The 17,286-nt window shown below is 41.5% G+C and overlaps 1 protein-coding gene and 1 pseudogene across 2 annotated transcripts in view; both read right to left on the reverse strand.

The window, feature by feature from the left end:
• Positions 1-3,229: 3,229 nt before the first annotated feature.
• LOC309868697 (rab15 effector protein pseudogene) lies at positions 3,230-5,374 on the reverse strand (annotated as a pseudogene). The gene has a single exon. The product of its transcript is annotated as a rab15 effector protein pseudogene (transcript).
• A 5,126-nt stretch (positions 5,375-10,500) lies between these two features.
• The window catches only part of LOC309870271 (liprin-beta-1-like), a gene marked incomplete at both ends in the record, with an annotated part of 44,158 nt that continues 37,372 nt past the window's right edge, over positions 10,501-17,286 (reverse strand). Inside the window, 5 exons of the mRNA XM_082742451.1 lie at positions 10,501-10,803; positions 14,452-14,540; positions 14,689-14,800; positions 15,485-15,635; positions 17,125-17,253. Coding sequence (XP_082598577.1) covers positions 10,501-10,803; positions 14,452-14,540; positions 14,689-14,800; positions 15,485-15,635; positions 17,125-17,253 — 784 coding nt within the window. The remainder of the gene's footprint in view (positions 10,804-14,451; positions 14,541-14,688; positions 14,801-15,484; positions 15,636-17,124; positions 17,254-17,286) is intronic.

Genomic DNA, 17,286 nt, shown 5'->3' on the forward strand with positions numbered 1-17,286 from the left:
CAATACAGCTGTGATTTTTGTACTCTCCAGTTTGTATGTTCTAGGACAGTGAATTAATTACAAGACCTATACCATACAAATTTAGGGACAAAAGAATTATGAATCTTTACAGAATTACTTTATATTCAGGGATCTCTCGGTTTCTGAGCAGGAAGTTGAGACTCCTGTCCTCACCCTGCCCTCCTGTGTTTTCTTTTTGTCTTACTATCTCCCTAAGACGTTAGTGGACAGACATGACCAGAGTTAGAGGACCTAGAAAAATACTTACTGTTTTCCCAGACATCAAGTACAGTAAGGTTCCTTCTGAATTAAAAGAACTCATTTGCAATCCTGTCAGCAGGCAATAATATGTTTCATGCAGTGTAAACAGTAACACATGTACCTAGGAGTCACTAAGAATTACATAATTTTTCAGTTGGAAGAATTCTTAAAAGTGCAGTTGCTCACTTAGGATAAAAACTTTTTGTTCAGCTTTCTTACCAAATTATGGCCCTGCAAATTATAGCCAATGCTGCGTGGAATAATTTTAAGTATTAAGGATTTTTATAATGGGGTTTTATTATATCTAAAACCCAGATTAATCCAGTGACTTTCTGTCAGAGAGCTACTTTTAGTTAAAACTTCTTCAAAACGTCTTAGTTAATAGCAAAATTCTTAATTCTTAATTGTGCAAATTTCTTAAGCAAATTCTTAATTAAGCAGAATTGTTAATTAAGCAATATTCTTAATGTTAACTCTCCAGCAAACTGGAGAGAGTGGGTATGGAGAGAGGGTGAGACTCCCGAAGGCTTAACTTTCTGTATTTCCATACTTTTTTACAGCAGAATGCAGATTTTTAAAAAATACAATATTTTTTAAATCAGCAAAACCTTCACATTTTTATTTTCATGAAAAAAAGAAGACATGGTACGTCTTTGATTTATATCTTCCAGTTGTTTAGAACATGGATATTTACAATTTGTACTAGAGTTCCCAAAATTATTGTTAGCTTATAATTTAGTATGGAAAAATGTTATCACAAGCATCATCTCCTTCAAATTAATTGAACTCATCCCCATACCCTAACCACCTTCTTGATAGTTTCCTTGACACAGCATTGCTACAGATAGGGTCCACATATGCCAAGGAAACATTGAGTGTCAGGGTAGCTTCCAGGCTCATTCAAAGTGTGTGCCTTTATTTCTTCCCTTGCATCCTTAATATTTAAGATGTTTGGAAATACAGCATTAATTGTGGTAGATTTCATCCCTACATCCAATCATCAGCAAACGCTGTATGCTTTACCTTCAACTCTTTTAACAGCTTCCCAGCTGCTCCCATGGGCTCGGATTTCACTCTTTCCTCCTTACAGCCTAGTCGCCACCCAGTAATCAAGTGAGGTGTTGTTTTTTGTTTTAAAGATTTTATTTATTTATCTGAGAGAGAGAGAGTGAGAGAGCATGAGAGGGGAAGGGGTCAGAGGGAGAAGCAGACTCCCCGCATAGCTAGGAGCCCAATGAGGGACTCCACCCAGGGACTCGGGATCATGACTTGAGCCGAAGGCAGTGGCTTAACCAGCTGAGCCACCCAGGTGCCTAAGAGAAATTTTTTTTGAAGAGTAAGTCTGATCAATCTGATCAAGGCATGTCTGTCTGTCCCTTTATCACTCACAATAAAATTGGGTCCTCACAAGGGTGATTTGCTTGTTTCATTTGCTGGGTACTTCAATTTCAACTCCTATTACTCTCTCCCGGGCTCCCTGGACTCCATTCACACCAGCCGCCTCTGCTTTGCTTTACACACATTGACTCTGCTCCCATTTCAGGCTCTGCCTTTGCAGTACTCTAAGCCTAGAACATTCTTTCCCAGATCTCTCTGTACTAATGCTCTCCCTTTTCATTCAGATCTCTGGTCAATTATCCCTTCTCAGAGGTCTTCCTTAACCTAAATCCCATATATAGTAGTACCCCCTTCACTCACTATCCCTTTATCCGTGCTTTCACATAACACTAGATATATTTTTAAGATGCATTTTATATAATCATATATTTGTCAATTGTCAGTCTTCCATCATTAAAAGAGAAATCGCCAAGAGTAGGGACTTTGTTCTTACTACTGGATTGGAAGGGTGTAGGACAACACCTGACATAAAACTAGGCATTTACCAATCATGTGAATGAATCTTTCATTTACATTCCTAAGCACTTTTTGCTTCACTTAGTTTTCCTCTCTTTTACTACTATTACAATTCCACCCAGGCTTTTAAGCAAAGATGCTTTTTATAAGTGGATACATGTTAATCATCATTACGAGGGATTGCTATAGGGGTCACTGTTTATTTATTTTAAATGTTTTTTTTTTTTTAAAGATTTTATTTATTTATTTGAAAGACGGAGATCACAAGTAGGCAGAGAGGCAGGCAGAGAGAGAGAGAGAGGGAAGCAGGCTTCCTGGGGAGCAGGGAGCCCGATGCGGGGCTCGATCCCAGGACCCTGAGATCATGACCCGAGCCAAAGGCAGCAGCCCAAACCACTGAGCCACCCAGGCGCCCCTATTTTAAATGTTTTATTTGACAGGGCGGGTGAGAGAGCACAAGCAGACAGAGTAGTAGAGGGAGAGGCAGAAGCGGGGAGCCTGATGTGGGTCTCAATTCCAGGACCCTGAGATCATGACCTGAGTTGATGGCAGATGCTTAATCATCTGAGCCACCCAGGCACCTCAGGGGTCACTGTGTTTAACGCATAGGGAAAGTGGACACTTCAAGCAAGTCCCAAAGTGAATCCTACCAAGAGTCTCTGTGCGCAGAAAAAGCAGCTGGGGAGGAGATGGGATCAAGGGCAGAGCTCATAGGAAGAGAGGGAATGAGGTTTTGTTTAGGGGTCCTGAATCGGACTGGTGCTGTCAGTGTAATTAATCCCATTCTGTAGTCTCACGGACCAGCTTATCCCCCACCCTGCCACCTCCCACCCAAGCAGTAAAAATACATTTTACACTTTACAGTTCTAGACTTATTAAACAATTAAAGACTTTTTCTTAGCAAATCAAACTTCAAGGCTGACTTTATTCTCTCCTCTTATTTTTATTATTGAATAAATTAATTTTCTCTGCAATATGAGCAGGGTTTTTTCCCCCCCGTTGTCATGACATTATATGCTTTGATCCAGGTGATTATTTTCTTGCAATGGAGGGTGGGTAGAGAAAAAAAAAAAAAATCCCATGCTGGGATGATGCATGTGGATGAGCTCGCTGAAATACTTTTTCCTTTTTGCCTTACAGTCTCTTTGCCCACGTCCAGTTCAGAGGATGCTAATATAAACCTTGCCCACCTCTCTCAGCCCATCTTTCTTACTCAGACAGTTCCCCAGCAGCTTTCTGATGGGCACACACTCTTCCGTTTCCAGGACAAACTGTGCCACGGCCTTCTGTCCTGGCAACTGGCCCCGCACGGTCTCACTTTTGACACTGTCCAGGACTACTCCTCTGATGTCTTTGGGCTTACCTGGCACCCCAAAGATGATAAACAGGCCCAGTCAGTCATCTCCTATCAAGTGACAGAATTCTTCAAGCTTATCAAATCGACTTCTCTTCCTGGAAGACCCCCCTGCCCTGGATTCTGGAGGGGACATGTCACAGGGCTGAGATGCCACAGGAGGGAGGGAAGACATCTGCAGAGTTTGCACTGCCAGCTGAAGCCTGATCTGTTTGTCGGCTCCCCAGAAAGTCCAAATCCAGTCTGCCCCGAACAGTACAGCTTGGTGCTTGGTCATCTTGGTGGTGGTGAGCCATTCATCCACTCCCTTGTCTTGGCAGAAAGTGATGAAGTGGATTAAGAAGATCTCGTTCAGAGTGTTGGAAGCTGGGCACAGATTGCTCAGAGGATCTTCGAATCCAAGATACTCCCTCACTTTCGGAGCTGCATGGACTATAGCCTCGCTGACAACCTCACAGATGCTGGAATCCTCTTTGCTGTCCTTCGGAGGCAACTGTTGCGATGAGTTTTGCCCCATATTTCCTCTGCACCTGATCAATACTGCTTCCGGAGATCGAACGTATGAAGCTCATGCAGAATGACTTCTTCGGAGAAGTTTTACGGTGTTTTACAGTGAAGTCATGTCTGGTAATGCAGTCCCAGTTTTCTGACTCAGCATTGACGTGGCGTAGCTGAGCACATAGACACACAGCTAAACAAACATGCCCGGTCTCTCTGTTTGCCAATGAGGTGTGTTGTATTCACACATTCCTGCTGGTTTATTAAGTTAGAGATGATTAACTCTCACCAAAACATCTGTTCTTCTCTAGCGATGTTCACTCCACTTCTAATATTGGGCAATCTCTTCCAAGATAGGTTTCCGCTTTTCAAATTTTACTTAAAGACAGTATTTAGTTCTTTAAAGGAATATACATCTCCTTCTAAAACAAACTTCTTCAACTTTGATGGCGAGTCATTTCCCTTTGCTTTTCTAATAACCCCTCTGCTAGGATTCCTTACGCCCCACCCAGTCCAGCTGCCTATTTCCTTTTGTACAGAAATTCCTCAGAGCCCTCAAATTTCTACCTGTCGATATATGCTATAACCCTCCCCCATGAAATTTATGGGAGTTTGCAAATGATAAAGCATCTGTGTCACTGTTCTAATAGGTCAGAAATAAAGCCTACTGGGTATTCTGCACAAAGGAAAATAAAGTCACAGAGCATAAAAACAGGAGACAATTATCAACTGACTTTATTTCTTTTCATATGTTAAAACCAGCAGTGCACAATGTTTTGTAAATAAAATATATCTCATCAAAAAAATATTTAACTTTATCACATATCATCAGTTATGTTACACTGCCCTGAATAAAGAATATTTGGCATCTCTAACAGTCTTCTGGCATATTTTTTTTAACCAGGTTTGAATAAGAAATTGTTTTTCAAATGGTGACATATGTTCACATTAAAAACAATACTAGCATGTAAGAGTCCAATACAGTTACCAGACAATGAATAGTAGAGAGTAAAGGATTATTATTAGCATCAGATCATTTTAGTCACGAATAAACAGTAATTTGGTATTATAGGCCCTTGCTGAAAAGCTTGGTAACCTGCTAAGAACTTGCAAGATCACACCACTGATATTCAAATAGAATTTATAAGCAAATCCATGGGCACATACTGAACTGCCTCTCCCCACACCAATTTGTGACGTGTCTTTACCATGTTGGCTATCGTGGGAAGTGTAGTAGTGAATAAAAAATAGGTTATTTTTTCGACTACCCCTAAAAATAATGATAAACACAGTAAGTTTTTGCCACCGCTATTTCCTTTAGAAATAAATGTCATCTGGGCCCTGTGCTAAAAACATGAATTACGTTTTCTCATCAATATATAGCCATTCTAAAACTCATTGTGCAGCCTCAGCATTACTGAACTCTGAGACGAAATGTTCAGATGCATATTCAGCTTAACATAACAAAATCCCATCCACTGATAGCCTGAGAAATATACAATTAATAACAGTAGGTAGATGGTTAGTATTTTGATGTCATGAGATACTCAGCAAGAAGGAAAATAAGCAGCTTAATACTGTGAAGGTTTTTGTTTGGGTCTGATTTCTTCAGAAATTTCTACAAATTTGGGGGGGAACTTCTGAATTCATTTGAGTTAATAGTATTCAAATGTCCCTGGTGTTCTTCCTTTTGAGGCTAAAGGATCCAAGATGAAGGCTGAAACTTTCAACTCTTCAACAATTAACTGGGTGATGTGTCATCAGAGAAGGGGCATTTCATATACTCTAATTTAGTTGGGATGATCAATATTAACTCATTTTTAATATCATTAAAATTCAGCTTGGAGAAGGAGAGATCATCCCAACCTTTCGAGGACCACTTGGTATATGACTGTTTGGAGCACTGCATTTGCTTTTCATCATCTCCTGTATGTCACAAAATAAAAGTTCTATTTTCTATGTACTAAATATATACACGTATTTAGAAAAATATATAAAATAGGGCAAGAGGTGGCAAGTGGAGGTGGCTACTGGCATTTAGCAGGCACGTGGAACACTTGAGGAAATTCCACATACGGATTTTGAAAGCATGTGATGTCCTATGCTGACAGCTACAGTGTTGACACACTGACGTGACGAGATCATCCACGCACTGCTTCCTGATCCCCAAATCCTGGGTACTGTTGAATGGGAACGTGAAACGCTACAGTAAAACACTCATATTAAATGCAACACTTTAAATATATCACAGATTTTTACATTAAATAGAGGACAGACCACTACACTCTCATTCACCAGTGTCTCATTTTTCATGGCGTCTTCGGAATAGGCACACGCTGTCCCCCGCAACCCAGGCCTCCGTGTCCATTTCCGAGAAGGTGGAATGATCAATTGTATATAATCTGTTGTTTGTTCTAGATTCTTTGAGTTGTTTGAAAAATCAGGTGGAGGAAAGCCAAGGGGCTCCTCATGCTCGTCCAAGTGCTCAGATTAAACATTGGAGTCCTCGTCAGTGATGCTGGCACTGGGGAAACGGGCGGCAAAATCCCGAAACATGTCGTCCTCCTTTAACTTGCGCTGGAAAACAAGGGGATGGGGTCATGAAACAGGAAGCAGGAGCTCGGCACGACACACGCTCCGTTAAAACATGCAGTCCTTTGGGGTTATTTTAAATATCTTTTTAGAATAACATTTTTATTTTAAACTTCTTCTCATTTTTAAAGATTTTATTTTTAAGTAATCTCTACCCCCAACGTAGGGCTCGAAGTCACAACCCCATCAAGAATCGCACGCTCCACCAACGGAGCCAGCCAGGTGCCCCTGTAGAATAACATTTTAACTTCGTTTTACAGACTTACCGTTAGATTGTTGATGCCTTCGGTGAACACCCGTATCTGTCTCACTGTGTCTTCTGAATCCTCCATCTGTAAAGAACACACCCATCATGTGACCTACTCGGTTGCATCATTTCAAAGAAAGGACAGCAAAATGAGAAGTCGAAGAAGAAATAATGCAAGTGATATGAAACGGGCTGGGAGCAACAGAACACTTCTGGGGATACCTCCTTTCGTTACAGCAACCAGAGGCTAAGAATGAGCCAAAATGTCCCTTTACTGGCACCTCTAGCCTAATGCTCTGATATTGACAATGAGTTCAAAGGATTGGTGACTAGGGGGCAATACTCAAATCCAGGACTTTGCATTGAAAAAGACTACATGAGCTGTGTATTTCCACTTGACTTAATACACAGACTTCCATAACCCAGAGACAGTATAACATCAGTGAACAGCCCAGCCTGGCAGCTTGGAAGCCCAGGTCTTCAAGCTGCTCTTCTATCTCAGGTGAGTTACTCAGCCTCTCCGTGCCTCGGTTTCCTTCCCCCTACACTGAGGATGACAAGGCTCTGTCAGTGAAAGCTGACATACGTTAACTGCTGAGGATAGTGCCTGGGACATAGCAAGCAACTGGGAAGCTATTGACTATTATTTTCTTATTATATTTTCAGATATTAGAGAAAAAACTGATTAGTAGACACAGTGCATCAAGTTTCCATTTAGTGTTTCATGGCTGGAGGAACTTGAAAGAAAACAGGCATGTCCTATTGCCTTTACCTGCTCCAACCAGTCCAAATCATCTTCGTCATACAGACGCGTGTCCAATCCAGGTTTAAATCCCTTCTTAGAGGTACTTCCTGATGGATGTCCCAGTTCCATAGGGCAAATATATTTTTCCCTATCTTCCTGTCTCTTCCTTCTCAGTTTCCAAAAATTGCCGAAGGTAAGTTTCCTTGGCTTTAAAAGAAAAGCAAACATCCAGGGATTTAATAAAACTCATATGGCAGAGAATTGAGAATATGCATGATTCAAATATTCACTCCATTTACAGAGAAAAGCAATTGGATGATTAAATTGGTGTGACAAAAATAAAAGCACCCTGTGTGTGTATGATTGATGTGCCCAAATATAATAAATGATCCAGATTATGAATCTCAGAAGATTAAGCTTGTTCTACTTATTCACCCCAATTAGCTGCGCAGTCACGGTGATACGCAAAAAAATGCCAAGAGCCTTAGTTTTTGATTAAACAGGACTTAATGCAATGATATTTCTCAGGGATGAATCCAGTTTTGCAAGGTTTTCCCATCTCAGATCAGGAAAAGAGAATGGTCCTAACTGTGTTTTCTTTTCAGGGGAAGCTAGGATTATCCTGTATGCCGGCTATGCTTCCATAACAGAACTGAGGTTGCTAAAGGAATCCTCGCTTGTTTGGAGAGAGAATTTCTAATGATACTTGGAAGAGAAATTCCATCTGAGTCACTGCATAGTCCCTGAGACTATCAGTTCAGCAGACGGTGATCAGGCTGATGGTGAGAATTTAAATAGAACAGAGTCGTTGAGAAGTTTCAAATCTGGCAGATCTCTTAAGAGAGAAAGGGAGCTAATGAGAAAGTGTCAGGCAGGTAGAGGAGGTAAAAGAGAGAGAGAGAGAGAAATATCTATATTTCTATATATAAAGAAATTAGTACAAATTTGCAGAAGAGCTGATAAACTCTATCTCCACATTAAGTTGGTTGAGATAACAGACTCATAAGAGTTCACAGAGAAATGATTAAAAAGAAGAAAATGTAATCTGAATTTGGTATGACCCATGAATCTGGGTATACCCAGAAACAGCCATTCTCTGTTGGTCTACCTTGAGTCATTTCTTAAGTATCTTTTTCTAACTTGCAAGATTGGTTCATTGCAAGCCAGACAAGTTGAATCTGTGTGAGAAATCTTCCTCTTCTGCTGGATTTATCCATAGAACAACTGCAATCAATGTTTGAGCCCAAGTCATGGACTCTGCATTGGCAATACATTGACTGCATCCCAACGTCATCCTCTTCATCACTGTTAACTCTAATAGAATAAATGTGAGCAATGGTTCCCCCAGAAAGACACTTGCAAAAATGCATTTTCTTAATTACTCTTAAAGATGCACAGATCATTAACCCATCCACAAGACTCAGGAAACTCCAGAAAATGGGACAGTCAGGTCAAAACCAAGCCCCAGCTTTAGTTTTTGCTTTAACCAGTTATTAGAAGACAGAAGCCTAAACCAACCTTCACTTTGGCCTTGGCTGTCAGGAGTACATAATCTGGTAACTCCATGGCATCACGCTTTTGGTGCTGGGCCTCGGCCCCGATCAGAAGGTTGAAATGAGTAGCCAAATGTCTTCGCAAGAGGGTCTTACTTGGTGGGATGTTCAATAGCTGAGCCATTGTTTCTACATTAAAACGAGGTTCTAGAACCTATAAAAAAAAAAGTCATTTAAGGCACTGTGTATCATGCATGTCTGCCCTGCGCTTTGTAATTGGCAAAGTTCCTTCATTTAGTCATCACCAATGATCCCGCAAAAGCCCAGAGAGACCGAGCATGGACTTTGATTTTCAAGCTATAGATCTTTATTTTGCCTAAGCCAGTGAGAAGTAGAGCCGTTCCCAACATCCATGCATTCCAAAGTTAGGGCTTGTAGCTCCCCAAAGTGGAGCCTTTGGAAGGCGACTCCTTATATCACTGTGCAGAAATAGAATCTGGATGTGGCAGGTGTTTCACGCCTTTGGTGCTGCGCCTCACATGAGAACCAGTGGCCAGATGGTCACATAAGATAAGAGACAATGGATTGAAATCTGATCTAACCCTACATGATACAAATACATGATGGGGAAAAATACTCGGAAAGTAAAGACTCCCTAGAAATGGTTACAGGAGGGCTCAGTTTGATGGTGCTAGGATTATGACAAGCAAACTGATAATGTCCTAACTCATTTGACTGATGGAAACAAAATGAGAAGTCAGTTTTTCAATTAAAAGAGAGTTTTACCATGAGCCCACCATGGACACCACTGCCTCTGAGATTGGGGGCATATTCTGCCAAGTCCACGGAGCGCAGCCACTCCATCACCCGGTGATTGGTCCACTGCTGAACTTCGGACGGGGTGACGCTGTTCTGTGAGAACAAACAACCACCAGGAGCTTCAGTCATGAGAGACTGTGGGCTCTGAGAAACACACAGAGGGTTTTGGAGGGGAGGGGGGTAGGGGGTTGGGTGAGCCTGGTGGTGGGTATTAAGGAGGGCACGTATTGCATGGAACACTGGGTGTGGTGCATAAACAATGAATTCTGGAACATTTTATTTTTTATGAAAAAAGTAAAACAAAATAAAAGGAGCGTTAGTCCATTGACTGTGGGATCCCAAACACTCAAACTGCACCTTCTACAAAGTCTGCCTTCTAGAGCACAATTCCCTCGACATCCCACTAAGTATTTACAGAAAAGGTGAAAAGGGGTCTGCTAATCTCAGTTTTGTTTTGAGGCATCCGTGCCAGTGTTCCAAGCTTTTTTCACAAACTCATGAAGCAGTGCTTTAGGAAAACAAGTCTCTAGAGTGATATTTAACTCTGTGGCTTAAGGAGGCAAGAAAATAAGAGACACCTGAGAAAAGGAGGGAGGGAAATTAAAACACAATCTTTGTGGTTACACAGGTAGAGCCATCACAATGGGGGGGATATAGGAAAATAAAGCCCGAGAAGGTAATGAGGCTGGACTTGAGGCTCTGAGGATGGCAGAAGCCTTCCCTGCCGGCCCATGAAGACTCGTGTGTCTGTTTTGCCCGCACAGCTGTCCCGTGCATGGAGAGTGCATGCAGCGGGAATCTCAACCTCAGGTGCTACCTCGTCAGACGGCTGCCTCCCCAGACAGTTCGGTTCAAAGTTATTGATCCTCAGGACCTGGATAGCCCTTTTGATACTGAGATGATGTAGCACACTCACGACCTTCAAAGACAGTAAGTCATCCTGAAAAAAAAACAAAACAAAACAACAACAACAAAAAGAGGAGTTCACTGAGCTGGCCTAGAGCAGGAGGACCTTCTCAGGGAAATTTCAGAAAACAAGTAAAACTAGGAAACCCCTCTACCAACAGGCCTCGAGCGCTTGTATTTTCAAACCCTTTATTTGGTAACAGAACACTTTTTTTCCTGTTCCCAACAAAATCCTCTCCAGGACCCCAAATTAAAAACAACCACCAAAAAATTAGTGTTGTATCAACAGAAGCCAAGTTTCACCTGTTTCTCTTCCGGACACTTTGAAACAGGATCGTGAGACCCCACAGCTCTGTAGAGCACAGTTGGAAAGGAATTGGCTGGGTTACACTTTGATTTGGTGTGATAAAGCAAAGAGTTAAGAGCCCATGATGTTCAGTGAGGACAGCAGAACTAGGTTTGCTGAACTAAGGCACATCACCATTTGGGAGAAAATCAGAAAAGTATCTCTGTTATAGTATTCCCCAAGCCTCAAGGAATCTCTAGTTCTTGATTATTATGCTCTATCCAGCAGAGTCTGTGAATAATTTTGGGAAAATTATGTTGATCGATGAGAAGGTTTTGGTGAGAGTTAAAGAGAAAGGAGACATGAAGAAGTTATTAGTAGCAACATGTATCACCATCAGTTCCTTCCAGGTGTAACTTTCCTGTCTGTGGTTATTGGGAACATTTCAAACATACCAAACACACCAAAACAAATTATTTCAGAAGGTGATGTGGAGGGCAGTGTCAAGATAAGCACCAGTCTATTTCCAAACACACCCAGAAAATAAAACAAGAAAAATATCCATTTTAGACACACCTTACTGATAAACACATTTGTTGGTGGTGGGGGGGGGGTGAAAATCTATTATAGAAATAGTTTTTAAATAAAAATATTGGACAATCAGCTTAAATTCTTAAAGCTACTCAGCAAAATTATTTCCTGAATTTTTTTTGGATCAATTTCTTTAAGGCACTTCCTTATGGTAAGTTAGAAGGCATTCAACACATTTTAATCTAAGATTGAGACACCCATTCAAAACATTTCCACGTGGGTCAGTTTCAACTACTTCAAGTTTTTCAGATTTAAAAAAATCTAAATACGTGATTACAATGTAAATACAATGCAAATTATTTTAGCTTGAGACATTTTTTTTAGAGGGCTGTTTTAAATCAAAACAGATACTATTTTTAGATTTTTTAACAAATCTTTTGTTTTTTTAAAGATTTTTATTTATTTATTGGTCAGAGCAAGATCACAAGTAGGCAGAGAGGCAGGCAGAGAGAGAGAGGAGGAAGCAGGCTCCCTGCTAAGCAGAGCCGGACGCCGGACTCAATCCCAGGACCCTGAGATCATGACCTGAGCCGAAGGCAGGGGCTTAGCCCACTGAGCCACCCAGGTGCCGCCGCCTTCTTCTTCTTCTTTTTTTTTTTTTTAAGATTTTATTTATTTATTTGACAGAGAGAGAGAGATCATAAGTGGGAGAGAGGCAGGCATAGAGAGAGAGGGAGAAGCAGGCTCCCTGCTAAACAGAGAGCCTGATGCAGGGCTCGATCCCAGGACCCTGAGATCATGACCTGAGCCGAAGGCAGGGGCTTAACCCACTGAGCCACCCAGGTGCCCCTAAAAAAATCTTTTAGGTAATTTTAATTTACCAAAGAGTTGCCAAGAAGAGATAATAGTTCCATATATCCTTCACTCAGCTTTCCCTAATGGTTAACACCTTCTATAACCATAATGTAGTCATCAAAACTGAGGAATTAACATAAACAAAAAAATGGTAATTAAAACTACAGACTTTACTCAGATTTCACCAGCTTTTCCACTAGGTCCTTTCTCTTATTCCAGGATCCAGCCCAGGATATCATGTTCAAATAGGTATTTTTGTGACTCAGAACTTTTGAGGTCTAATTGTCTAAGATGATTTACTCTTTTATAGTCACAAAATTTATGTGCACTTTTCTTGTGGTTTTAAGCCTGAATCTACTCACGTTCGTGCAGAAGCATACCTACCTAGACAAGCAGGCAAGTATTTACTGAATTTGTTGCAGGCTGAGCTATTAAGAGGAGGAATCTGGAAACATCTTGGGTTCAAACACCCTGTGACTTCTGACTACTTTCTGGCTGTGGAAACTTGGTTGAGCTACCCCATTTCTCAAGTTTCTCATTCCCTCACCTAAACACTGGGGGATAACAAGAATGTCACCTCGAGGCTTGCTGAAACTGGAGTATTCATAGGAGTACGGAGCTTGGAAGAGTGTCTGGCACACAGTATACATGCAATGTGCCACGCGCTCGTGTTATTACAAGCAGGTGCCCACCAAGGTACGGACTTTGGTTCAATGACAGAGAAGAAAATGAATCCCATGAAAGGAACCCCACAATTCTGACATTGAAAAATAAGCTGTTTGAAATTTTCAACAACTTTTTTTTAAAAAACGATTTATTTATTTGACAGACAGAGATCACAAGTAGGCAGGGAGGCAGGCAGAGAGAGAGAGGAGGAAGCAGGCTCCCTGCTGAGCAGAGAGCCCGATGCGGGGCTCAATCCCAGGACCCTGAGATCATGGTCTGAGCTGAAGGCGGAGGCTTAACGCACTGAGCCACCCAGATGCCCCAAATTTTCAACAAACTTAAAGAAGATACTTCTTGGGGTTGGTTCCAGAGCGTAGCTCACAAAAGGCCTTTTAAAGAAAAGAATCTAAAGCAGCAGTGCACTAACAGGACTGCGGAATCTAGAACAAGTTCTCCTGGAAACCGTCTCTTCCACTGTTGTAAAGTCCTTCTACCTCTTAGATGGAAGGATAAAAATACGGAACAGTAATGCAGGAATCAGAGAGTCCACCTCAGCCTACTTCTTGCCTCTGCGATTACTCCCCTAGTGGAACGGGGCTAAAGAGAGAAAGGAGGCAGGTTTTGGGTAACATTCTCCAAAGCAGAAGGGAGGAGAGGAGACGGGTCTCTAGATGTCAGGTCAAAAGGGTGGTCTCTTCTGAGCAGTCACTGCATATAGGAATGTGTAACTCAGAAACCCCCAGGGCTTCGACACTCTACACTCTATTTTTTAAACATCGTTAGGAGAGGGGCGCCTTGGTGGCTCAGGCAGTTAAGTGGCTGCCTTTGGCTCAGGTCATGATCCCAGAGTCCCGGGACCAAACCTCACATCAGGCTCCCTTCTTAGTGAAAGTCTCCTCCTCTCTCTGACCCTCTCCGGGCTCGTGCTCTATCTCACTCTCTCCTTCAAATAAATGAATAAAATCTAAAATAAAATAAAACAAAGCATCTTTATAACATATAATTCGCATATACAATTATGCGAAAATTTACCCTTCAAAGCGTGCACTTCAGGGTCTACATTGTCGAATATACATAAAACCATCTTCCTGGAGAGCTGAGTTTAGATTAGCCTTCATACAGCTTAAATCCAAGTTTTAAATTTCCCAACGATACTGCAATCACCAAATCCTCTGACTTCAACTTAACAGAAACTCTTCTGGCTCTTCTCAAGTTAAGGCAACACCCTGAAACTCTGGTGGAATCATTGTGAAAACAATGTATTTTGCTCACTATTTCTGTGTCTTTCCAGAGAAAAGCAATTTGACACTCCCCTTCCCCAACTCCCAGGAGCCAATCACTTACAAGAGTCATGTAATGGAGCATTCGACCATCTACCCGTCCTTCGTCAAACTGGGTCTTGTACTGGGGGAGACCAATGTCATCCAACCACCCTACAGGAGAGAAATCGGTGTTGTTAGTAAGCCACGCAACACCTGTACTTGTGATTCAAAAGAAAAAGCAGCTTCATTCATTTATTCATTCATTCAGTCAGTCACTCATTTACTCATTCATGAATGAGTGAATTTAAAAATCTCTTACTAGTAACCCAGTTGAAATCCAGCTTTCCATGGTTGGTTTCTTCTTCAGACCCCACGGCTTGCAGTGCCAGCTGGAGCTTCTTTCGATGAAGTGAACGCTTAATCCCAAGTTCCTGAAATAATAAGCAGAAACACTGGTTTGACCATTCTGTCACTATGGGCTAGATGCCACTGGCAAAAGATGCCAGCTCCCCCCAAACGAAGCCAGGGTTAAAGACCCGACAATCCTGTTCAGTCAGCATGCCAAGTCAAGTTGGTGAAATGTTGCTGAACAAAAGGCCCCTAGAAAGCCAAGACCACAGCAACTAGTTTAGTGGGATGTTCCATTCCCTAGTAGGCTCCTTCCTCAGCAAGACTGGAATTCTACTCTTTCTGTACAAAAGGTTAAACAATTAGGAAATATGTTAAATAATTTGACGTAAGATGTAGGGCTCTTTCCTTTTCCTTTTTGCAAAGTAAAGTTGAATTGCATACATTACACTGAGAAGTTGGGCCAATGCTAAATCCTCACAAAGATTCTGAGAAATATGAGCTTAAGGTTTATTATTATGTCTATACAATTATTTCTCATTAAAATAGCCAGTGGCTTACATGTTTCATAAGGAATCATTAAGATCAGGTCCTTCTTGTTAAATCCATGCGATTAAATTAAAAAAAAAAAGTGTGAAGCAGAAAACACAGTTTTTCAAGAGTACTGACTGGCTCCCCCCACTCCCCTTTCTGGAGTATAAAACAATTCTACAATCATATTCTCTTTCTCAGTAGCCATTGTCTAAACAAAACAGAGAAGCAGTCACCTTCTCCAGATCTTGCTGAGAAGCCTGCAGAAGTGTTTGGCCAGATGCAATCCAGTGCTTGCCTGAATTCACGTAGGACCCCAAGCCCTGCTCCACAAGCCAATCGCAAACCTGCTCCTTGGTCCATTTGGCAAATGGCATATCCAAGTCGCTATAAGAAAACGAACAACTGTGTGAAGAACAATTCCAAGCCAGCCCGGTGGCTTCTCAAGGTTGACCAACTTATACTGAATGAATGTAGAAATTCCCTAGTAATGCCCTATTTGACCATGAAAAGCTTATTTTTCAGTCCATGTTTAGGGGAGGTGGTACTGGCATTGAAAGTTACCTCAAAAGGACCACAGCTTTCATTTTCAAATGAAACCACAAAAGATTCAATATGATTGAGCAAGAAACAGATTTGTGGAAGAAAAACAAGTTGAACCAACAAGTCAAGTCACTGTACTAGTTTCAGTCAACGTGGTTTGAAGACTAAATTTCTAAACAGAAAACACTAGGTTAGATGGAAAGAAATCAAGTCTAACTTGAACTGTAGCAGAATTATGGTTTCTCTCCAAATGGTTATCAGTGAGAAGAGCGCAACATGCCATCACTGAGTACAGGGAACCATAATCACAGTAATTTCTGGGTCAAATTTTCTACTTTGACATGTAAATCGTGTTCCTCTTTGGGGGGAAAAAATGTAGATAAACAAAAATTTTCTTTATTTTTTTTAAAACAGCACAAGGAGATCCTCTACTGTGTATAAAGAGAACACATGGCAAATGAGACCTTCATGTGTTTGGAGAAAGCCAGGGTTTCCTCCTTGATAAAACCTGTGCCCAGTCTTCTGCGAGGGTAGGAGAGACCATGTTCCAAAGACTAAGTATAATGGTTTGTGCTAGATGTTTGCCAACCCCATCCTTCTCATGCTCAGTAGGTCAGTACAGTAATTTCAAAACAGCCCTCAATTGTGGTAAGGGTGTAGGAAAAGTTCCTAGAGTCTTAACAGATAAAGCATTACATAGTCCTGATAAATTCAGGATTATTTAGTCCTGATTAAATTCCGTTAGAATTTGTGTCTTAATGAATTTATGTAGGTGCATTCACAGAATCCATTAGTCATTAACGTTCACTGAACAGTTACTATTTACCAGATACTCAACGCATATTAACTCCTTTAATCTTCATAATTAGACTAATTCATACCAGGGGACATGGAGGCGTAGAGTATGGATGTAGTTGCTCAAAGGTCACCCAGGTTACAGGAAGCAGCCAAGCCAGCAATCAGATCCAAGCAGTCTGTCTCTACAACCTACTCTTAACTGCTATGTTAGCCCATCTCTCTAGAGCTATGCTTTAGAGTACTTGGAGTAACTATTTTCTCAGTCAGATTGAAGTCAAAGAATCATTCTTACACAGATGTGGCTGACACTTTAGCTTTGGTTCCTCCCCTGGCTCACGCAGCCCTCATCTTCTGCATGATTTTCACCAACCACTGCCAACCCGCACTGCTCTAAAGATGACGGACCCCTCTGCCAGGCAACGGGGTAAGCAAGGGATTCTACTGCTCAGCCCAGGGACAATACTAACATTGCAAGTGCTCATAGCCTGGACATGTGGGTAGAGATGTCAAAGTCCATTCGTTCAGTTTTTCTCACCTGTTAGATTGTCCCAAATCTCGAGACCAACCCAGTTGTGGCCCTGCAGTTGCCCTTGTCCCTCCTCTTTTAAATTCAGGCTCAGACAGGTCATCTGGGTTGAATGTAGTTGACTGACTTCTCCTAAGTCTGAATAGAAGAAACAACATCACATTGCCTTGT

The sequence above is a fragment of the Mustela nivalis genome (genome assembly GCF_964662115.1).
Source record: "Mustela nivalis genome assembly, chromosome: 7".
Lineage (NCBI taxonomy): Eukaryota > Metazoa > Chordata > Mammalia > Carnivora > Mustelidae > Mustela > Mustela nivalis.